This window comes from Oncorhynchus masou, chromosome 5, assembly GCF_036934945.1.
Source record: "Oncorhynchus masou masou isolate Uvic2021 chromosome 5, UVic_Omas_1.1, whole genome shotgun sequence".
In the NCBI taxonomy this organism is placed as follows: Eukaryota; Metazoa; Chordata; class Actinopteri; order Salmoniformes; family Salmonidae; genus Oncorhynchus; species Oncorhynchus masou.
This window is the reverse complement of record NC_088216.1, coordinates 26,740,140-26,765,010: the sequence shown is the minus strand read 5'-3', so window position 1 is coordinate 26,765,010 and position 24,871 is coordinate 26,740,140. Positions and strand designations below refer to the sequence as shown.

Here is a 24,871-nt window from a genome sequence, read left to right as displayed (position 1 = left end):
TGTGAAGCTTAATGCCTTGGTTAAATAACTTTGACATACTCCACACTTACAATATTCGACAATCTTTTATTCAATTAAATATATACAAAGTAGAAGATGATCTATAGACTGAAGTGGGGGAATGAAACACGGGCAGTTTTCTTGCTATCAGGCATGAGAACTTGCAAGCATGTCATCAATGGTCTTTTCATTGCATTGACACACATGTACTATGCCCAGGGCCAGGGGTCTTTCCTAACCACATGACCAGATCAAGTAAACTCCACGCCCTTATGATTTGGTTTATAACGGGAGAGAAAATGCGTTTGCTGAGCAGATATAATAGTAAAGAAAGACCACTGGCCCTACCCATACCACATACAATACAAAACATTACACTGGAAATAGCTTCAACATTAAGCTTTGAAGGATGAGGTTAAACTATAACAAATCCTTTGCTAGTGTCATTACAAATATAGCTTCTTAGGGACCACTTCTTCTACAGTGTCAGCATGTAGTTTCTCCCCATCGATCATTGTTACTCCTTCTGGATCTTGGGCTCCTCTCCAAAGGGGAAATCCTTTACAGCCACCCGAGGAGCTACTTTCCCTGCTGCTTCTGCAAGCAATCACTTGTTTTGTGCTGGTGAGCCTCATTCCGCCTCTTCAAAAGCCGTTTCCTCTTACACATACGCTTCCTTTGATGATTGTGATAACTCTTCATGAAAATACCTGTGAAGAATATATTGTTTACCCCTTTGCTTTCTTCATTCACCCTGGTTCAGAGGGGGACTTCTTTGTCACCATCTGACAGGATACTTTCACTACATCTTCTGCATATTTCTGTCTCTTCCATGTTTATTCTTTTCACTTTCGCTACGACTTCTGCATGCTTCTGTCTCTTTTCCTTGCAGTTGCAAGAGGGCTGGGTGTATGTGTATCTCTGAGTTAAGACCAACCAATCAAATGAATTTATTTAGAAAGCCCTTTTTCATCAGTAAATGTCACAAAGGGCTTAGACAGAACCAAGTGCTTAGACAATGTGGCCCAGTCCGAAGATACCCCCAGACAGGTCCAACCAGGCAGGATGTAACTGGTTAGGTGAAGTGAAGGCCATCCTCACTTGGAGAATGCTGCTTTTTAGTTAGCTTGTCAATAGTATCAAAAATACATTTTGGATTGTTTTTATTCTCCTCAATCTGTTTGGAAAAGTAGGCTAATCGAGCGGCATTGAGGACTTTTCGATATTGGCGTTTACTGTCCATCCAAGCTAGTCTGAAGACTTCCAAATTGGTGGAGCGCCATTTCCGTTCCATTTGTCGGCAAACTCGCTTCAGAGCTTTGTTATTTTCTTTATACCAGGGGGCTAGTTTCTCGTGACTATAGGGGGGGTTACGTAGGAGGGGCAAGACTGCTGAGGTGCTGGCAGGCTGGGTAGATGTGAGCTGGAGGTTGCTAGCAGGCTGGGTAGATGAGAGCTGGAGGTTGCTAGCAGGCTGGGTAGATGTGAGCTGGAGGTTGCTAGCAGGCTGGGTAGATGAGAGCTGGAGGTTGCTAGCAGGCTGGGTAGATGTGAGCTGGAGGTTGCTAGCAGGCTGGGTAGATGAGAGCTGGAGGTTGCTAGCAGGCTGGGTAGATGTGAGCTGGAGGTTGCTAGCAGGCTGGGTAGATGAGAGCTGGAGGTTGCTAGCAGGCTGGGTAAATGAGAGCTGGAGGTTGCTAGCAGGCTGGGTAAATGAGAGCTGGAGGTTGCTTGCAGGCTGGGGAGATGAGAGCTGTAGGTTGCTAGCAGGCTTGGTAGATGAGAGCTGGAGGTTGCTAGCAGGCTGGGTAGATGAGAGCTGGAGGTTGCTAGCAGGCTTGGTGTATGTCTGTTTTAAGGCTGTGGTACCATTAGAGTAATATGGGGGGAAGTTGGTGTAGGGTGGATACCCAGGGGGGTTAGGTAGGCGGGGCTTGTTAATAGGCAGCATGGCACCAGCTGGCATGATTCCAGGTGGCATGGTAACAGGGAGCATAACACCAGGAAGCATGTTACCAGGCGGCATGTTACCAGGGGGCATAATACCAGGGGGCATAATACCAGGGGGCATAATACCAGGGGGCATAATACCAGGGGGCATGGTGCCAGGGGGCATGGTGCCAGGGGGCATGGTGCCAGGGGGCATGGTGCCAGGGGGATAACCCCACCCCGGAGGGAAGGCCATGGTGTAGGGGCTGCTGTGGTACGTCATAAACTGAGAGTACTGGGTGGGAGAGTAGGTAGCCATCATAGATGAATGGGGATGAGAAACAGGGAATATAGGGTCCATGGAGTATGAGTAGAGCTCAATGGAGCTTTCCCTGGACTCATCCCCATACCTATCCCTCTCAGATCTCTCTCTGTCCCAGTCTCTAGTACTACAGTGGCTGTTCCAGTCGCTCTCGCTGTCCCAGTCACTGGTCCTAGAACGTTTGTCTCCGTCTTTGGTCCTTTGCAGCCACCTTTCATTATCCTTGTCTATCGCTTGGTTTCTGTCTCTCTCAGATCTGTATTTGTCCCGGTCTCTCACACTGTCCCGGTCTTTCTCTCGGCCTCCGTCCCTGCCTTTCTCTGGGTCTCTGTCCCAGTCTCTCTCAGATCTGTATCTGCCCCCATCTCTCCTAGATCTGTCCCGGGATCTCTCTCGGCCTCCATCCCAGTCCTTCTCTGGGTCTCTGTCCACGTCTTTATCTCTGTTCCTTTCTGATCTGTTTGTTTCTCTGACTACCGGTGTGTCCTTGTCTCTCTCTCTGGTACTAGAGTGTCTGTGCCCGTCTCCCTTTCGGTTTCTCTCAGATCTGTCCCTTTCTCTGACTCTGTCCTTGTCTCTGGTACTAGAGCCTCTTTGCCTGTATCTCTCTCTCGTAGGACTGTCCCCTTCTCTGGGTCTGTCCTCTCTGTGCCCATCTCTCTCAGATCTCTCCATTTCTCTGACTATATCCTCCTCCCTCTCTCTGTCCTTGTCTCTGGTACCAGAGTGTCGATGCCAGTCCCTCTCAGATCTGTCCCTCTCTATGTCCCATTCCCTGTTACTAGAGCTGCTGTATTCAACGGTCATGTTTGAGTGCTGGTTTAGAAGGGGGCTGGCGCTGTCTGATGGTAATGAGGAAGTACTAAGATGTTTAAATGAGGGCTCGCTCTCCTTTTTCTCTTTTCCATTCTCATTCTCTAACTCCTTCCTTTTCAAGTCTCCCATCTTTCCATACAGCCTGTCATTGGTCCTGTCTGTCAGCCGACCCAACTCCTCAACCCCCAAGTCCAGCCCAACGATCTCCAGCAGGGTCTGCATCTGCTCGTACCGCTGCTCATCCTCAAGCCTCACCTTGTTCTCCTCAACTGGAGAAGACTTGGATCTACTGCTGGAGTCAACATGACCCTCGGGCAGAGTCGGCCAAACTTGCGGTAGCTCCTCGCCCACAATGAGTAGCTCATTTTCGTCGTTGACGATCTTTGAGAGCTTGTTGAGGTCCACACCTTCATTGAGGACATTGAGGAAGCGCTGGAAGCCTGTGGCTGCTATGTCTTTCTCCTGTGTCCTGAGTGAGTGAACTGGCCTCTGAATGGTTGGATTATGTTGTTTATCATCAGGAACCACCTAATAGGAGACATGAGAAAATATCAATGAATATCTATCCACTTCAGCTATAAACAAACAAAAAGTGTATGATCTGCTTGCATCATCAAGACGGCCCATCAAACTTCATTTACATTTTGGAGTCACTTTTATTGAAAATAAGAATAGAAAATGTTTCTAAATACTCCGGCATTAATGTGGCTCCTACCATGATTACGGATAATCCTGAATGAATCGTGAATAATGATGAGTGAGAAAGTTACAGACGCACAAATATATCATACCCCCAAGACATGCTAACCTCTCACCATTACAATAACAGGAGGTTAGTCTTGTGGGTATGATATTTGTGTATCTAACTTTTTCACTCAGAATTATTCACGATTCATTGAGGATTATCTGTAATCATGGTAGGATCCACATTAATGGAGAAGTGTTTAGAAACTTATTCTATTCTTGTTTACAATAAAAGTGACTCCAAAATGACACAACACATTATTTACCATGAATTGTTTGTTTTTAAATCCAAACCTGTGGAGTAGACAAAGTAAAATAAAATGCTTCACTGTCCCAATAATTACAGAGGGCACTGTATTTGGTTGCATTCTGTCAACTGCATTTTACTCATAATTACTCATTCAGCAATGATTGGCTGTTATCTGACTAGCTATGCTTACAAGTCCATCTCAACGACTGTTAGCATGATAGGTAGCAATTGATGCATCTGAAAGGATAAGAACATTTCCACGCAGGTGGTTGACGGACACTAATATAGCCATGACATTCTAGACAGCACTGTAGGCCTATAAGAACACAAAAAAGATTATGATGCGTACAAGTAGGTAGACACTTCATATCGATCGTATGTGGGATGGGTGTCAATCGCAGAAATCGATTGTATTAATCGGGGTCCATGGTTTTCTTGACCTGCTTCTTATGATACTTTTGCGATGGCTACATACCTCATTGTTGGGAGAGCGTCGCTGGTTCATTAAAACCTTCACTCTCAGTCTCAGAGGATGGGCCTCTTCATTTTCTAGGGGAGCGCTAATCATCAGCTCCAATGCTCGCATCTTGTTTTGTTTCTTCGTCTTGGCAGGAGTATCCCGGAGGGAAAGAGAGAATATTTTAATATAACATATGCCATTTAGCGGACGTTTAATCCAAAAGCGATTTACAGTCATGCGTGCCTACATTTTACATATGCGTGGTCCCAGGAATCGAACCTAGTACCCTGGCGTTACAAGCGCCACGCTCTACCTACTGATCTACAAAGGACCACATACTAAAAGGACCATTTTAGCATGTGTAAGGAAGTTGCCCCTTGGATTGTGATCAGTGAGCAGTAGAAAAACCTGGTTCTTACATTAACTATTAAGTCCATGTAGTAGAAACATCAGAATCCAAACACAAAGAAAGATCTGGTAGTCATCCTGAGTGTTCGTTTGTTATTTTATTCTTGCTACGCATAAAGCCATAAACAATAAAGGCATTTTACTTTTTTCCACTACACGCCTTGATTCATTCTGGAAGTTTTTTTCACAAATGCTTTTTTGTAATTATTTACTATTAAGCATCAACTTCTTTTTGATCTAGCAGGAAATATCTATTCATAACAGGGTTAATTCGGAATAAAAATTATATTTAAGACATTCATTGAAATTTGAATTGGTCACACCCCACAGGAAGCAGAATTTGAAATAAAGGAAGTAGAATTGAATTCAAATCAAAGAAATTCAACTGAGACATGAATATATGTCAATCATTGACAAATGATTGACAATCCATTGACAAATACTTTGCCAAAATTATTTGCCACCTCTAGCTAAAGAAAACAGATACCATTTTAAAATGCTAGTTTGATTATAACTCAATGCCAAACAGTATTTTGTTTGTATTTTTGTCATGGAGTGTTTGATCTAATGAATTCTGAGACATGTATGTTTTTCTAATTACATTTAATAACATGTAAAGTGAATTGTGAATTATACTGAACAAAAATATAAACAACATGCAACAATTTAAAGGATTTTACAGAGTAACAGTTCATATAAGGAAGTCAGTCAATTGAAATAAATTCATTATACCCTTATCTATGAATTTCACATGACTGGGAATACAGATATGCATCGGTTGGTCACAGATCCCTTTAAAAAAGGGGCATAAATCAGATAACCAGTCAGTATCTGGTGTGACCACCATTTGCTTCATGCAGTTCAACACATCTCAAATCAAATCAAATGTTATTTGTCACATACACATGGTTAGCAGATGTTAATGCGAGTGTAGCGAAATGCTTGTGCTTCTAGTTCCGACAATGCAGTAATAACCAACAAGTAATCTAACTAACAATTCCAAAACTACTGTCTTACACTTGTGGTTTTCTTTTTGTAATCCGTGATTGACTGTAGACCCTGCCACATACCTCGTGTCTGAGCCGTTGAATTGAGATTCTACTTTGTCTCTATACTGACGCTTAGCTTGTTTGATTGCCTTGCAGAGGGAATAGCTGCACTGTTTGTATTCGGTCATGTTTCCAGTCACCTTGCCTGGCCAATCTCCTTTGCATAGAGTTGATCAGGGTGTTGATTGTGGCCTGTGAAATATTGTCCCACTTGTCAACAATGGCTGTGTGAAGTTCCTGGATATTGGCGGGAAATGGAACACGCTGTCTTACACATTGATCCAGAGCATCCCAAACATGCTCAATGGGTGACATGTCTGAGTATGCAGGCCATGGAAAAACTAGGACATTTTCAGCTTCCAGGAATTGTGTACAGATCCTTGCGACATGGGCCGTACATTTTAATGCTGAAGCAAGAGGTGATGGCGGTGGATGAATGGCACGACAATGGACCTCAGGATCTCGTCACGGTATCTCTGTGCATTCAAATTGTCATCAATAAAATGCAATTGGGTTAATTGTCCGTAGCTTATGCCTGCCCATACCATAACCCCACCGCCACCATGGAGCACTCTGTTCACAACGTTGACATCAGCAAACCGCTAGCCCACACAACGCCATACACGTTGTCTGTGGTTGTGAGGCCAGTTGGACATACTGGCCAGCATCCCAGAATCGCCTCTTCACTGTTGACGTTGAGACTGATGTGTTGCGGGTACTATTTAATGAAGCTGCCAGTTGAAGACTTGAGGCGTCTGTTTCTCAAACTAGACACTCTAATGTACTTGTCCTCTTGCCCAGTTGTGCACCGGGGCCTCCCACTCCTCTTTCTATTCTGCATAGAGCCAGTTTGCGCTGGGTTTTCAAAAAGGTTTTCTAATGATCAATTAGCCTTTAAAAATTATAAAACTTGGATTAGCTAACACAACGTGCCATTGGAACACAGGAGTGATGGTTGCTGATAATGGGCCTCAGTACGCCTATGTAGATATTCCATTAATAATCAGCCGTTTCCAGCTACAATAGTCATTTACAACATTAACAATGTCTACACTGTATTTCTGATCAATTTGATGTTATTTTAAATGGATAAAAAAAAGTGTTTTTCTTTCAAAAACAAGGACATTTCTAAGTGACCCGAAACTTTTGAATTGTAGTGTACATGTTTGATTTTAATACTTTCTTGTGCACAGGTAATGTGGGATGCCGATTTAATAAGAACGGTCTTCCGACTATGGATATATCTTCAACATCAGACACGTGCTGCTAAAACAGGTAGTTATTTCAGTGTGGCTTAACTTGAATGCCGAAGACCGAATGCCCCAAGACGGAACGTTAAATAAATGTACTTACACGTTATTAACTGTATACATGACGGCGAGCTTGTAGGGCTACAACATGTCAAACAGTATTGGTCACCATACATGATGTCAACATGAACATAACGATGTATGGAATAAATTATCTATTTGAATTTCATTGAATTCAATTCTACAGACAACTCAAAGTAAGGGGAATTAGACCAAAACTATCCCTTTAATTCAAATTAAATTCTGCTTCCTGTGGTGTGTGGCCCATTCAATTCAAATCCCAACATTTTATGGAAAAGAAAGAGCAATTAGCAACTAAATTCAGAATTGACCCCAACCCTGATTAATAAATACAGAACTAATTAGGTACATACCTTACGAAGTAGGTGACGTACCGGTGTTCTCCTGAACTTACGTAGAATGTCCAGCACCCTCCGCTTAAGAGGTAGGCATTCGCGTGACGACTTGTCAGTGACCTGGTTGTATGTTTTGAATATTGTATTGTTTATCTTGGTCTGTTTAGCGATGCCCTTCACTGTTGTGGATGCAGTCTGTTTTTTAGGCATGTCCTTAGCTCCGTGTTTAAGCTGTCGTGTAGCAAGAACAGCTTTCTTGTGAGCTATTTTCTCCTCTATGACCTCCAGCTCCTTCTTCTTACGAGCGAGTTCCAGGTCCACACTGGGCTGCACAGGGTCTCCATCAACGTCCCCATCTGTGTCTGGGGAGAAGGGAGCACTGCTACCCCTCAATGAGCCTTTGCTCCAGTCTCTGGCAGATGGATCCATAATGTAGCTCATAGCAGAGGAAGTACCAGACTGTAACTCTCTGGTTCCATTTGGCATGTTATCTTCCAGCGTGTCTGAGCTGGGATGACTCTTCAGGTTCACTGCAGCATAAAATAAAAATGTAAGAAGACATTGGTGAGCTTAATGTAAGCTACATGTTGTTGTGTACTGTCGTGCTAGGTTGCCTGGCTACCCAGACTCCTTGCTCCGGCCAAATGCTTTTATATGCCCAAGGATGTGAATGCATTTATCTGCAATGAGTCTGGATTGGTTGTCACTAGTTACCACAGCCACAAAGTCAAAATTGGCTATATCGTAAAGATTCAAGAAAACAATTTAAAGGTTAGGAATGAGATTATCGGTGTGGTTAGGGTTTGGTTTAAAGACATTTCAGAAATAGGCAGGGTTTATGACTTTGTGGTTGTGGTAACTAGTGACAACCGTCTGGATCTGAGTACCTCCTCGACAATTTCTAGAACGCAATCTCATTCTAACCGTTCCGATTGGTCCCAGAAACCGATCAGTTGGGTTTTTAAAATTCGTTATTGGCGTTGATACTCTGGTTAGAAATTATCCAATCGCTGATGACTGTTTTGTACAACCCTAATTTTGACATCACCACAAACAACTTCAATAATGGCAGTCACTAGCTAGGTTTCCATCCATTCGGACAGATTTATGCGAATATTCTAGAATCTGGATAAAGAAAATATGCGCATTTTCCAACCAGTGGTGTTTTCCACCAGTGGTGTGATAGAAATCAGTGTGTGCAACAAAAAGTACCTTTTCGCTAAGTTTTCATGAACTGAATTCTATCGCATTTTCAACTCTACAGATCGTTTTAGCACAAAATTGTTGTGTAAAATAGCAAATGTGCTTACGCTAGTATTGGCACATGTGCTCCAGCTAACAGCTTGCAGATACAGTGCAGGTAGGTTGTGCTGGTAAACTAGTCTTCAAAGGGGGTGACACTCTAGACCCAAACTGCTACAGACCTATATCTATCCTACCCTGCCTTTCTAAGGTCTTCGAAAGACAAGTTAACGAACAGATCACCAACCATTTTGAATCCCACCACACCTTCTCCACTATGCAATCTGGTTTCAGAGCTGGTCATGGGTGCACCTCAGCCACGCTCAAGGTCCAAAATGATATCATAACTACCATCGATAAGAGACAATACTGTGCAGCCGTATTCATCGACCTGGCCAAGGCTTTCGACTCTGTCAATCACCGCAGACTCAACAGCCTTGGTTTCTCAAATGACTGCCTCGGCTGGTTCACCAACTACTTCTCTGATAGAGTTCAATGTGTCAAATCGGAGGGCCTGTTGTCCGTACCTCTGGCAGTCTCTATGGGGGTGCCACAGGGTTCAATTCTTGGGCAGACTTTCTTCTCTGTATACATCAATGATGTCGCTCTTGCTGCCTGTGATTCTCTGATCCATCTCTACGCAGACGACACAATTCTGTATACCTCTGGCCCTTCTTTGGACACTGTGTTAACAAACCTCCAGACAAGCTTCATTGCCATACAACTCTCCTTCCGCGGCCTCCAACTGCACTTAAATGCAAGTAAAACTAAATGCATGCTCTACAACTGATCGCTGCCCGCACCTGCCCGCCCATCCAGCATCACTACTCTGGACGTTCTGACTTAGAATATGTGGACAACTACAAATAACTAGGTGTCTAATTAGACTGTAAACTCTCCTTCCAGACTCACATTAAGCATCTCCAATCCAAAATTAAATCTAGAATCGGCTTCCTATTTCACAACAAAGCATCCTTCACTCATGCTGCCAAACATATCCTCGTAAAACTGACCAACCTACCATTCCTCGACTTTGGCGTTGTCATTTACAAAATAGCCTCCAACACTCTATTCAACAAATTGGATGCAGTCTATCACAGTGCCATCCGTTTTGTCACCAAAGCCCCATATACTACCCACCACTGCGACCTGTACGCTCTCGTTGGCTGACCCGCACTTCATACTCGTCGCCAAACCCATTGGCTTTAGGTTATCTACAAGTCTTTACTAGGTAAAGCCCGCCTCATCTCAGCTCACTGGTCACCATAGCAGCACCCATCCGTAGCACGCGCTCCAGCAGGTATATTTCACTGGTCACCCCCAAAGCCAATTCCTCCTTTGGCCGCCTTTCCTTCCAGTTCTCTGCTGCCAATGACTGGAACGAACTACAAAAATCACTGAAGCCAGAGGCTCATATCTCACTCCCCAACTTTAAGCATCAGCTGTCAGTGCAGCTCACAGATCACTGCACCTGTACATAGCCCATCTGTAAATAGCCCATCCAACTACCTCATCACCATACTGTATTTATTTATTCATCTTGCTCTTTTGCACCCCAGTATCTCTACTTGCACATTCATCTTCTGCACATCTATCACTCAAGTGTTTAATTACTATATTAAAATTACTTCGCCACCATGGTCTATTTATTGCCTTACCTCCCTTATCTTACCTCATTTGCACTCACTGTATATAGACTTTTTTCTACTGTATGTTTGTTTATTCCATGTGTAACTCTGTGTTGTATGTGTCGAACTGCTTTGCTTTATCTTGGCACGGTTGCAGTTGTAAATGAGAACTTGTTCTCAACTAGCCTACCTGGTTAAATAAAAGTTAAAATATATATATATATATATATTTAAATTAATAAGACCTTCAATATTTATTGGAAAGGAGCATCAAGATCACCATGCACTAGTGCTGAGCAATTAAATGTCTGTTGTTTTCTGTTTTTAAACTACAATATTTTGTTTTTTAAACAACAACTAATTGACCAATGTCGGTTCAATTATTTGAATTCCATTTTATTCCGATTTTTTTCTGTGAGCTCAATGAACACATAGCAGTTTCTCTAGAGATAAATCAGATCCAGTCTGAACTGTGCAATGTGGTAGGGAGTTTTAGTTTCCAACAGGGCCAATATTCATCATAGTTTATCGCATAAAACATGGCAATTAACTACAATGACCACAATTCATTGTGCATCTACTTGTCCGGTGTGTGTTTCTTTTACAGAAGAGGCAGAAGAATGCGCCATCGCAAGCGGATATAGAGCAGCTATTGCTTTGCACTATATCTCTAACTGAAAATACATGATTTAAATGATTGATAGTTGGTATTCAGCAGTCATGCCTTATTTACTTTGAACTACAAAATAGTGATTTTGTCAAACAGCAAAGGCAGCAGCTCTATAGAGATGAGATGACTTGGAATGAAATAATAGTCATCAAATAAAACAAATGTAATATACACAACTGAAATATTTTATTAAAGTAATATGAATAAATGTTGGTTAATAACTGATAAGCAGTAATTGGCAGTCACTACGATTAATTAGTTGTTTTATTCTATGTTAGAGCATTCAACCCACATAATGCATAGTGAATTTATTTTAAAAATCATCAAAACCTAAATCGAAAACAGTCATTTTTTACTAATTAATCCGAAACCTACCTCAAAAAGCACTAATTGCTCAGAACTAACATTCACTTTCATCACACTGTGAAGTTCTTCATAACTCAGCTGTAGTCTATTAAACTGCATGGTTTCCCAAGTCATAGTGGCAGGACCACACACAGTATCATCATTCATTAGATCAATGGCGTTTCCACCGCCATTTCTTGCGAAATACATTTACTGACATAAAAAGATCCCACCATGTCGAACGACCAAATTATCTTTTGGCATTTATAAAATTGTACCATCATAGCTTTATACGTACAGTGCATTTGGAAAGTATTCAGACCCCTTGACTTTTTCCACATTTTGTTACGTTACAGCCTTATTCTAAAATTGATTAAATAAAAAAAATCCTCATCAATCTACACACAATATTCCATAAAGACAAAGTGAAAACCGGTTTTTCATTTATTTTCTTTTGCAAATGTATAAAATATATAAAAATAAATAATCGACATTGAGCTCAGGTGCATCCTGTTTCCATTGATCAACCTTGAGGTGTTTCTACAACTTGAATGGAGACAACCTGTGGTAAATTGAATTGATTCAACATGATTTGAAGAGGCACACACCTGTCTGTATAAGGTCCCACAGTGACAGTGCATGTCAGAGCAAAAACCAAGCCATGAGGCAGAAGGAATAGAACACAGTAGCCTCCATCATTCTCAAAGAAGTTTGGAAGCACCGAGCACCAAGACTCTTCCTAGAGCTGGCCACTCGGCCAAACTTAGCAATAGGTGGAGAAGGGCCTTCGTAGTGACATTTTTTGGCACCCTTCCCCAGATCTGTGCCTTGATTTTGCTCTGACATGCACTGTCTGTGGGACCTTACAAAGACAGATGTGTGCCTTACCAATCAATTGAATTTACTACAAGTGGACTCCAATCAAGTTGCAGAAACATCTCAAGGATGATCAATGGAAAAAGGATGCACCTGAGCTCGATTTCGAGTCCCATAGCAAAGGGTGTGAATACTTATGTAAATAGGGTATGTTTTTATTTTATTTATTTTTTTGCAAAAATTTATAAAAACCTGTTTTTGCTTTGTCATTATTGGGTATTGTGTGTAGATTGATGAGGAAATTTTATTTAACAATTTTAGAATAACATGCTGACCAAACCGGACACACACGTGCGCCTGCATGCGCCATCGTGCGCATGTTGATTTTGTACCCCCACACCAGACACGATCAGGATACGCAGGTTGAAATATCAAAACAAACTCTGAACCAATTATATTAATTATATTAATAAGTTGAAAACCATTAAACATGTATGGCAGTTGAGCTAGCTAGCTTGCTGTTGCTAGCTAATTTGTCCTGGGATATAAACATTGGGTTGTTATTTTACCTGAAATGCACAAGGTCCTCTACTCCGTCAATTAATCCACAGATAAAATGGTAAACTGAATCCCTTTCTCGTCATCTCCCCTCCTTCCTCAAGCTTCTTTTTTTACTTCTTCGGACTTTATATGGTGGTTGGCAACCAACTTTACTGTGCATTACTACAACCGACTGGAGTGTGGACATCAGTTCATCTTTCAATCACTCACGTGGGTATATGCTCCTAAAAACCAATGAGGAAATGGCACGTGGGTATATGCTCCTAAAAACCAATGAGGAGATGGGCGAGGCCGGACTTTGCAACGCATTGAGCGTCACAAATAGAACCTATTTCTATTTTAGCGTCTGGCCACACAGACGCTCGTTGAATCGCGCTAGCAGTGTGGGTGCAATGATTGAATAACATGTATGTGTACATTCATTTTGCAAAGCTCGCACACGTGAGCGGTGTGGTCAGCATGTAAGGCTGTAATGTAACAAAATGTGGAAAAAGTCAAGAGTTCTGAATACTTTCCAAATGCACAGTACTGCAGCTAAGGGCTGTTATATGCACGATGCAATGCGGAGTGCCTGGATACAGCCCTTAGACGTGGTATATTGGCCATATACAACAAACCCAAAAGGTAACTGCCTTATTGCTATTATAAACTGTTTAACAATGTAATTAGAAGAGTAAAAATAAATGTTGTCCTCGCCGTGGTACATGTAAGGGATAAACGCCGATGTTCTGTAAATTACTTTGGAAATAACAGACGATGCAGCGGGACAAGGTGGTCCCTTTTTCCAAGGTAATGTACAGAACGGAGGCGTTTATCCAGCTTATACCACAGTTGCCAAAGAACACAATATGAAAGCACACATTTACTGGTACAAATACATATATTTCGCTGATATTTTCATAAGCAAATTCATACTTTCTCTTCTTTTGGTTTGCTAGAGAAGCGACCCAGCCGTTCGATTAGTTTGATATTTACAGGCGCGACCCACTCGTTCGTTCTTAATGTTCCGTTCTTACTCCATGCTTGCTGCTAGCTAGCCAGCCAACTTGCTACAGCTACACAGTCATTACCTCTGCAGCCAGAATAGCAGCAGTTTATCCAGCGTATACCACAATTGCCAAAGAAACAATACAAGCACATATTTACAGGTTGAAAAAAAATGTTGATATTTTCATTTATATAAATAAATTCATACTTTGTCTTTTGGACACGACCCAGTCGTTTGTTCTTTATGTTCTGTTGCCATGCTCTCTGGCAACATTCCTATCATTTTTTTGCGGCTAACACAGTCACGACCTCTGCAGGCAGAATAACAGCAAAGTAGCTGTTTTCTATTGACATTCATTTGGATACATCCATAACAATGAGCTGATAATGCCCGGGAATAGATAGAAAACATCTTTCCACTAGATGTTGGAATGTTGCTGCGGGGACTTCCTTCCATTCAGCCACAAGAGCATTAGTGAGGTCGGGCACTGATGTTGGGCGATTAGGCTTGGTTCGTAGTCGACGTTCCAATTCATCCCAAAGGTGTTCCATGTGGTTGAGGTCAGGGTTCTGTGCAGGCCAGTCAAGTCCTTCCGCACCAATCTCGACAAACCATTTCTGTATGGACCTCACTTTGGGCACGGGGGCATCGTCATGCTGAAACAGGAAAGGGCCTTCCCTATACTGTTACCACTAAGTTGGAAGCACATATACTGTATATATAGTGTAGATGTCCTGGATGGCAGGGAGCTTGGCCTCAGTGATGTACTGGACTGTCCGCGTCACCGTCTTTGGCGCCATGCGATCGAGGGCAGGGCTATTGCCATACCAGGCTAGATCTGAACACAATCAGACAACATAGCAACTTTTGTGCATCTAGACCAGTCTTTTCAATGCGATTTCTGATTCTGATACCGTAGCAGAAGTTGCATGTAAGTATCAAGTGTAGACACCAGGTCGTGTCTACACTTGACACTTACATGTGACTTATAGTATCAGTAGGGGTGCGATTTCCATGGGGGACGGCGAGACATTCTGGAATTGCATTTTTGTCATTGCTCCCCCCAATTTTGTCATCGCTGTGATACAAAACACAGTATCAGTGTGCTTTAGGACCATGCAGACGCCTCAGAGGTCGGGTAGGCTCATTCGGTAGTCGGGTAGACACCACAGAGTGTGCGGACAGGCTGTGTGAAGGAAAATCTTCTGAAAGGCTGGCTTATAGGACCGTCACAGGAGACATGAACAGAGGCAGGAGCTGTGTGTTGTGCTTTTTCATTGAGTTGTAAAAGCAAGCAGAGCAGAAACGGTCTACTCTTTATTTGACTGATGCAAGGTAACTGCTGTTTGACTTATTAACGGGAAAAAATAATTTATTCCCAGTGCTGAGCTAGTAGTGTAGCTAACTGACATGTAACATTAGCTAATGTTTCATCCCCTCTCAACTGAAGTTCTGTCTAAAGTGAATTAACTAGCTACAGTGGTTAGCGAGTAGTTACCACAGCCAGTTCAGCTATAGCCATCTCAGTATCTGTCAGGTAGCAGTATTTAACAGCTGCTGTGTGTATGGAAATGTTTTGTAGCCTTTGTTTTGTCCTGTTTCAACAGAAGTAAATTAACTTGGCTAGTTTTTGCCAGTTGATGTACCATTAGAGCTAGCCAAAAGTTGTCTGATGCTAGCTAGCTCACTAACTTCAGCTATTATTTTTGCCTCAATCACTCTAGATGAAACCTGCAGCCAAACGATTGAAGACCAACATTTAGACATTTGTTTTGACAGTGGAATATGAGTTTATTAGAGTCAGTATAGCAATTTAACGTTATTGATCTGGCGTAACTACATGACAGCAGTTTAAAGCTACAGTCTAGGATCTGGGAATAATGTTCATTTCAATTATTGAACCATTGGTTCTATTCTTGGATAATAATGTATAAATGTACACAAAGGTAATTATTTGTAATGCCTCACTTTAGCAGGATCAGATTGTGACAGGTGTCTCAACAGGATCAAGAAACCAGGGAAGACCAGTCTGTGGTGCGGTAAGGTGAACTTATATGTTATGCTCTTGTGAAGGTTGGCTGAATTCTGGCAAAGAGTATGTTATTTTATCTCAGCATATCTACAGATTCTCATTTCTCCCTGTTTTTGTTAGCTTGGAAATGTTGATACTGGAGACTGATATCAGAAGAAACTATGTAACCTAGCATTTATAGTTGCTAAGAAATGAATTGCTATTAATTGGAAGGTTGGTTATCCTCCGACAATATCACAAAGGATGGCAGAAATGTAAAGATTAACGCTATAGTGTGCAACTTTCATAAGGTCTGGATGCCTTATATGGAATACTGTATGCATGAAAACATACCCACGTCAGGGGAGATACCTATTTAGGCAATCCCTAGCTGCTGGGCTGCTCAGTCCTGGCCCAGGGGTCAGCCGTTTTGTTGGTTGTCATTCTGACCTTGGCCTAACACACCTGAAACCAATAATAAATGTTTCACTAAGATCCTAAAGCTGAGTGGGGTGTGATGGGTTGGGGCGATCCAGCTATATTGTGTGCAAGTAAAAAGAGCTCTACAGTACTATTAGGCCTATGATATGAATTACAGTGCCCTCAGTAATTACTGGGACAGTGAAGCATTTTATCTTATTTTGGCTATATCCTCAAAGTTTGGATTTTAAATCAAACAATGACTATGAAGTGCAGACTGTCAGCATTAATTTGAGTTTATTTTCATCCATATCAGGTGGACTGTTTAGAAATTACAGCACTTTTTGTACATAGTACCCCATTTTAGGGGACCAAAGTATTGGGACAAAATTCACTTGTATGTGTATTAAAGTAGTAAAAAGTGAAGTATTTGGTCCCCACATTCATAGCATGCAATGACAACATCAAGGTTGTGAGTCTACAAATTTGTTGGATACATTTTGCGGTTTGTTTTGGTTGCATTTCAGATTATTTTGTGCCCAATAGAAATTAATGGTAAATTATGTATTGTCTATTTGGAGTCACTTTTATTGTAAATAAGAATATAATTAGTTTCTAAAAGCTTCTACATTAATGTGGATGCTACCATGATTACGGATCATTCTAAATGAATCCTGCATAATTATGAGAGAGAAAGTTAGACGCACAAATATCATACCCCCAAGACATGCTAACCTCTCACCATTACAAGAACATGGGAGGCTAGAAATGTTTTGGGAGGGGTATGATGTGTGCCTCTATAACTTTCTCACTCATCATTATTCACAATTCATTCAGGTTTATCCATAATCATTGTAGCATCCACACTCATAAAGAAGCGTTTGGAAACATATATTATTATTTACAGTAAGTGACCACAAAATTATGCCAAAAGGGTCATATTAGATTGTGTACAAATGCAGGAAATTTGTTTAATGTCCCAAAAAATTGAGGGAGGACCCCCAGTCCCCCCTCCAGGTTATGTCCCCCCTCACTTCTAAAACCAAAGTTGCGCCCCTGGCTATCAGAATATGAAGATATCACAGAGAAGAATGGTCTAGACGCACAGAAGTGGCTTTGTGCTGATTGTGTTCAGATCTTGCTGACCACTTCAGGACGTGGTCAGGAATGCAATGCGGACTTCTCAGTCTGGATGCAATCCGACTAACGAAATCGCATACAGTGGGCGACGTCATACGCAGTCCTCCTACAAGTCTCCATTAAACTTGTGTTTTGGGACCGACTGGCACTTTCTCATTATAACTCGAGGAAATGCGTTCCTAGCGTGTGAGGAACGCGATTGCTGGCTTCAAATGCTAGCCATAAATGCTAAATATGATCAGAATACTAAAGCTGCATCAATCTGAAGCGGAACCTCTTCTACTAAACTAGGTAGCGAACGTTAGCTTGTAGCTATGCCATTTTCAGAACATGCTGTGAGCGTGACAGAAGCATATAGCCCAATAACTGTTTTTATCATAACCAAACACATTACCATATTCTTAAAAATAAAGTGCAAGCAGTAGCTATAAAATTATTGTTTACCTCGTCTGCAACCTCACCCGCGCTCGTCTTAGGCCTTAAAGAGGGTACCATCTCATTATGTTCGCCATTTTAGATTTTGAGGCGTCGAACAAGTTCCACGCAATTGCATAAAAATGCTTATATTAGCTAGTACAAAAGCAACGATCTAGCTAGCCAAGGACAAAGAAGATTTTGTTTTTCTGCTGTACCTGCTTCTGAAGATTTATGATTCAAATTCCAATACTGCCACCAACAGGACGGAGTGTGGAACATAGTTTAGATCATCAGCATGACTTCCATTTTGAAGTTACTTTTTGAGAAAAATAAATAAATAAATAAACTCTTTATTTGTATATATACACAGTGAAAGAGGAACCACAGAAATGGGTTGAGTTTTTCCTGACCAAATGACCAGTCTAGGAAAATCTCCAGGCCCTAATTAAAGCTAAAAGCCTATATAGGGAATCATTTTTGCAAGTCAGATCCCGTTTTCAAGAAAAGCCCCTGACCGTACCCATGCTACTACATATAAATCCAATCTGAATATACACTGAAAAAGATTCTTCAATATGCCTTAAAGGATGTGGCTCAAAGATAACAAATCATTTGTTAGCATCATTACAAATCAATAAATGGATGATAGGTAACAATGTAAGCCAACTAATGTCCATAGGGTCTGGATGGGTCAGCAGCAGGTTCTATTCTAGTGGGAGATGAGCTCATGATGCCAAGTGAAGATCTGCAGAAAAGAGGAAGAGTTGAGACAAATGACTCGCTATTATAGAAAAACAGTCATGTTTTCTTGATTTGATAAGAGAATCACTGCATAACTGACCCAAATCAAATATTCCACGGTCGTTAAGTTAAGAAACAACTCAACTTTACAAATTTCACCAAAGTGGAGTAAACACGCCAGAATACGGATTCTTTGGTGAAATAAATAGAGTATTTCTACTGCTTTTACTTACAACAAACTGCCTTTGAGTTTATGTTGGTGTTTGTTGCGTTGATTTCCGCTTCATCTTCAGGTTGAACTCTTCAAGCTAAGAAAGGTTACACACTCGCATGTCAAAAATATGACTGAATGGTGAATAATATCATTAGTAAAAAGGCACAAGCAACAATGACAAAGTGAGAACAGCATAGAAGTAAGCCACAGTCTATTGTACCAATGGTAATAATGTACTTCCAGAAGTAATTACAAACCTTCTTCTTTAGTTTCCCCTTAATCACTTCTTCAGGCATTGCTTTTTTCTCCCCTTCAACATCGCTCTCTGCCTCCGCTTCAGAGAGGGCCCTTGGATACTTTGCAGCCAACCGAGCGGCCACTTTCGCTGCAGCTCTTGCAATCAGTCCATCTCTCTTCCCTTGGAGATCTCGATATATTCTCCTCTTTCTCAGAACCTCTTTCCTGTATTTATTACACCTTTCTTCAAGCGCCTGCCTGTTTCTCGTGACTCTTGACCGCCTCATGCGGCGTTTGCTGCCCTTGGGCACCACCGTCTTAACGTAATGCAGACAGCGGGGGGGTGACAGCTCCTTCAGTTGTTGGGCCTTGTTCAAGGAGATGGGGCCTGGGGTCAACACTTTCAGTGCTGGCGTCAGTACAGCCGTGCTTGTGAACTTGAGTTCACTATTGGGCTGGGTAGATGTGACCTGGGGATTGCTAGCAGGCTGGATGTATGTAAGCTGGCGGGTGCTAGCGGGCTTGGTAGATGTGACCTGGGGGTTGCTAGTGGGCTGAATGTATTTAAGCTGCCGGGTCCCACCAGGCTGGATAGATTTGACCTGGGGGTTGCTAGCTGGCTGAATGTACGTAAGCTGGCGGGTGCTAGCGGGCCTGCTGTTTGGGAGTTGGAGGTTCATGAGCTGGAGCAGGTTGCCAGTGGACTTGGTGTTTAGCTGCTGGAGGGTGCCAGAGGGCTGGTTGTATGGGAGTGGGATATATGCTAACTGGTGGTTACTGGCAGGCTGAGTAGATGAGAGCTGGAGGTTTCTAGCAGCCTGCGTGTATGCGTATGTCTGGCTTGAGGCTGCTGTGCTATTAGAGTAATGTGGTGGGGCGCTGAGGTAGGGTGGATACCCAGGGGGGTATGGGAAGGGAGGCTTGGTACCAGGGGGCATGGTAAAAGGGGGCATAATACTAGGGGGCATAATACTAGGGGGCATAATACCAGGGGGCATAATACTAGGGGGCATAATACCAGGGGGCCTAATACCAGGGGGCCTAATACCAGGGGGCATAATACTAGGGGGCATAATACTAGGGGGCATAATACCAGGGGGCCTAATACCAGGGGGCATAAAGCCAGGGGGCATAAGGCCAGGGGGATAACCCCAACCTGGAGGGTAGGTATTAGCGTAGGGTCTGCTGGTATACAGAGAGAACTGGGTGGTGGAGAAGGTTGCCATCATAGATGCATTAGGAGGGTGAGAAAAAGGATATATAGGGTCCTTTGAGTATGTGTTGAGCTCAGCAGAGCTTTCCTTGGACTTCTCCCTATACCAATCATTGTCGCTTCCTTCGGCCCAGTCGCCATCTCTGTCACAGTCCCTGGTACTACAGCGCCTGTTCCTGTCTCTGTCCCTGTTACTAGAGCGCCTGTCCCTGTCTCTATCCCTGTTACTAGAGCGCCTGTCCCTGTCTCTGCTACTAGAGCACCTGTCCCTGTCTCTGTCCCTGTTAGTAGAGAGCCTGTCCGTGGTACTAGAGCGCCTGTTCCTGTCCCTTGTATTAGAGCGCCTGTCCCTGGTACTAGAGTGCCTGTCCCTGGCACTAGAGCGCCTGGCCCTGTTTCTGTCCCGGGCACTAGAGCGCCTGTCCTCGTCTCTGTCCCTGGCACTAGAGTGCCTGTCCTCGTCTCTGTCCCTGGCACTAGAGTGCCTGCCCCTGGCACCAGAGTGCCTGTCTCTCTCGCTGTCCCTGGTATCAGAGTGCCTATCTCTCTCGCTGTCCCTGGTACTAGAGCGCCTGTCCCTGTTGCTGTGTCTGGAACCAGAGTGTCTGTCCCTGGTACTAGAGCACCTGTCCCTGGAACCAGAGTGCCTGTCCCTGGTATTAGAGCGCCTGTCCCTATCTCGCTCAGATTTGTCCCCGTCTCTCTCTCGGTCTCGCTCAGAACTGACCCAGTCTCTCTCTCGGTCTATTTCTCCATTTCTCTTAGATCCGTCCCTCTCTGTGTCCTCGTCTCGTTCTCTGTCCCAGTCTCTAGTTCTAGAGTGCCTGTCTGACGTCAAGGGACTCCTCTCCTGGTCTCTCTTCATCCCGTACAGCCTCTCCTTGGTCCGGTCTGAGAGTCGGCCCAACTCCTCCACCCCCAGGTCAAGCCCGATGGACTCCAGCAGGCTCTGGAGTTGGCCATGTGGGAGATCCAGCCTCCTTTCTCCAAGAATGTGTGAGTGACTATAATCCTGTGGCAGAGCTCTACTGTGGGGTCCCAAGCAATTCTGAGAGCTCTGAGCTGGGGCCCCCTTATACTCACTCCTGTAGGTAGTCTTGGGTTGGCCGTCCTGCATAGGGGGTAACTCATTCACGTTGTTGACAATCTTTGAGAGCTTGTTGATGTCCACCCCTTTGTTGAGGACATTGAGGAAGCGCTGGAAGCCTGTGGCTCCTGTGTCCTGCTCCTGTGTCCTGAATGAGTAAATGGTGGATTTGTGTTGTTTATCCTCAGGGTCCTATCAGGAGACATGAGAGAATATCAATGGATAACCATCCACTAAGACAGCTGCTTGCTTTATACCTTAAAAATTGATGAAGGTTGACAAGATTCATACCAGTTATATGGTCAAGTGCTGCTAAGACAGACATAGGCAAAGTACAGTTGGCCCAGAACAGAGTAGCATGTCTGGCCCTTAAATGTACACGGAGGGCTAACATCCGCAACAGACCGAGAACTTGATACTTTGAAGTTAGTTCTTTATGAATTTTAGTTTAGAAAACGATCTGTTCCCAGAAGCGACTGTTACAGGATTGTAAAAACAGCTTGATTGCCATAGCTACATCCGGGAAACTGGTCAGAAGTGAGTTGTGCTTCAAATACAGCAGTTCTGCAACATCTTTAATTGTGCCTCTCATTCTCCTTAATTGCCGGCTTCAACACGTTACGGAAAGAAATTAACGTATAGGAAGCTCTAGGGACAGGTCATCAGACAATACATTTGCAGATACAAACACAGATGACCATATTTAGTGGACAACCGTTCTTGAGGCTTGAACAATAAAAAGCGGTTTGCGATTTCGTTCATACTGGTGAACCGGTGTTTGAGTTGTGTGGTTGCAAATATGAACAGTCCCTTATCTCAGGTATATCTTGGCATGTATTATTCAAGAATAGGTTTACATTTTGTGCAGCGAAATGGACATAGGCCTATAATGCACATGTCTCATGAAAGACTGTCTGGGTTGACAATACTCCGTATAGAAAACAGTCGGGGCCGCAACCTGGATCTACAGGCCGCGGTGAAAAGATTTGCACACACACACAAATGAGGACTTCAGGAGACTCTCTCAAGTTAGATTTCATATACCTTGAATATTGCAGCCCATTTGTGCAGGCTATTAGCCAGTCAAAACCCGCTGAGTTCAACAATAAATAGTGGCTGATTTTACCCTCAAGCCAAGTACTTTTCCCCAGTTTTTTTATTTTAACTAGGCAAGTCAGTTAAGAACAAAATCTTATTTACAATGATGGCCTACCCCGGCCAAACCCTCCCCTAACCTGGACAACGCTGGGCCAATTGTGCGCCACCCTATGGGACTCCCGATCACTGCCGGTTGTGATACAGCCCGGGATCAAACCAGGGTCTGTTGTTTCGCCTCTAGCACTGAGATGCAGTGCCGTTGACCACTGCGCCACTCGGGATAAAAATTGTTTGGCTATTTGATGTGTCATTTTTATAAAAAGCAGCTAAATACAGTACATAGCTATAGAATGTAGACTGAATAATGAAACAATCCCTAGTAAACTAGTGTTTTGAGGGTGGACTGACTATTACTTGGCATTAATAGACTGGTTTTACTCACAACAACTTTCTATCCAAACGAGGAGAGAGCACTAGGACGGCTCATGTCATGCAGGTTCAGGTAGCCTATACAGGACAGTTGTATATTATAAAAAATCCATTGGTAGGTGATTAGTATGCTGTTGCGTAAAAACATTATTTTACGCTCTGCAATGTTTGAATTTCCAACTTTAATTACTGAAGAAGTAATTACATTATTGCCACCAGTCAGCAGTCTAAAAATGGCAACATTGCGACATGTATAGCTTTGTGAAATGTTAGGCTGAGCATGAGAAAATGACTACCAAATAGGCCTACCAATAAACATTTATCCATTAGCCAAAGCAAAGCTATAGATGCCCTCACAATTTCAGCACCATGGACAGCCATCAGTTTATTTTACACCGGTGGTATGTTTTATTTCTGTGTTCCCCAGGAAGAGTAGCTGCTGCCTTGACAACAGCTAACGGGGCGCCTAATCAAATAACATACTTAAACGGGGGTTTGTAGCTATAGAATGTAGACTGAATAATGAAACAATCCCTAGTAAACTAGTGTTTTGAGTGTGGACTGAATGTATTATTTGGCATTAATAGACTGGTTTTACTCACAACAACTTTCTATCCAAGCTGGGAGAGAGCACTAGGACGGCTCATGTCATGCAGGTTCAGGTAGCCTATACAGGACAGTTGTATATTATTTAAATATCCATTGGTAGGTGATTAGTATGCTGTTTCATAAAAACATTATTTTACCATCTATAATGTTTGAATTTCCAACTTTATTTACATTATTGCCACCAGTCAACAGTCTAAAAAATGGCAGCATTGCGACAACATGTATAGCTTTGTGAAATGTTAGGCTTACTATGAGAAAATGACTACCAAATAGGCCGACCAATAAACATGTATCCACTAGCCAAAGCAAAGCTATTGATGCCCTCACAATTTCAGCACCATGGACAGCCATCAGTTTTTTTTTGGGGGGGGGGGGTTAAGAAAAAGTACCAAACTATCTGTTCAATAAGTTAACACACAGCTTAGACACCCACACATACCCAAATAATACTAACCTTGGGTTTGTAGTAGTAGATGTAGTAAATAGTAAGTGAGAGAGTTAGCTGTGCTTGAGTTTTGTGTGTCGGAAATACATGGAGGAAACTCATACCTACACTCTGTTCACTGTTCTGTATTTCGACTGCCAGCGCATGGAACAGAATAATCCACTTGGCAAACCACACTATTTTCCTAACTTGCAAAATGTACAATATATGCATCTTCCAAATAAAACCTGAAGTTTGGTAATTGAGAGAATTAGTAAGGAATGCTTGCATGTGGATGTGCATGTATGTGGTAGGTCAGACACAGTTTAGTTTGTTGTCATACCCGTTACATTGAATTAAACTTGTAAAAACATTATATATTAAAAAAATCCAGTCCACATATTTTAGAAGCAGATCAGAGTTTCCTAGCAACTAGCTAGTTTACGTCAGATTAGCTAACGTTAGCTAATGTCATTTTCAGAGCAGGCTGGCTATGTAAACATAAGTATGCCAGTCAGGAAGGTACCGGCAAATAAATTAAATCACCAAATGTAAATAGTCACATTGCCAATACTTCTGGAAATGCATGTGCAAGAACTGACAAAAATGATTATTTACCTTCTCACTTTTCCTCCTGGTAGCATCTCGCAGGTCTTCATCATATGTTGTGTGTCGTCTCATTCTGGATTTTGAGGGTTCAACAATTTGATCACCCTACCACTGAGCTCTTTGACTTGAAAACAAAATTGTAGTATTCTAGTTGAAATAAAAAGGTTTATAAGCTGTGGTTTCACAGCTAGTTAGCTTTCCCAGTCATACCTCTCCAGTGGGGTGGGGAGAAAGCAGATGTTTCCGGTTTTCACGGATACAGTATTTTCAGCCTAATTTCCGTTTCCACTGAAAAACAGATGTGGGGACTCCGAGAGGCAAGAGGCAA

General features: G+C 42.6%; 2 protein-coding genes across 3 annotated transcripts; both read right to left on the bottom strand.

The window, feature by feature from the left end:
- Positions 1–46: 46 nt before the first annotated feature.
- On the bottom strand, positions 47–18,088 carry LOC135538673 (uncharacterized). 2 transcript variants are annotated; one of them, XM_064964583.1, is made up of 5 exons: positions 17,910–18,088; positions 16,260–16,370; positions 7,663–8,174; positions 4,537–4,665; positions 47–3,595 (listed from the first exon to the last, which is right to left on the bottom strand). In XM_064964583.1, the coding sequence occupies exons 3-5, from the start codon at positions 8,128–8,130 to the stop codon at positions 1,076–1,078; spliced, it is 3,117 nt and encodes a 1,038-aa protein (XP_064820655.1). In that variant the 5' UTR covers positions 8,131–8,174; positions 16,260–16,370; positions 17,910–18,088; the 3' UTR covers positions 47–1,075. The 2 variants fall into 2 exon arrangements, with proteins under 2 accessions (XP_064820655.1, XP_064820647.1); XM_064964575.1 differs by lacking the exon at positions 16,260–16,370 and having other exon boundaries at positions 17,910–18,087.
- On the bottom strand, positions 18,064–24,777 carry LOC135538689 (YLP motif-containing protein 1-like). The gene is made up of 4 exons (XM_064964592.1): positions 24,553–24,777; positions 19,095–21,566; positions 18,857–18,931; positions 18,064–18,627 (listed from the first exon to the last, which is right to left on the bottom strand). The coding sequence occupies exons 1-3, from the start codon at positions 24,613–24,615 to the stop codon at positions 18,875–18,877; spliced, it is 2,592 nt and encodes an 863-aa protein (XP_064820664.1). The 5' UTR covers positions 24,616–24,777; the 3' UTR covers positions 18,064–18,627; positions 18,857–18,874.
- Positions 24,778–24,871: the final 94 nt, after the last annotated feature.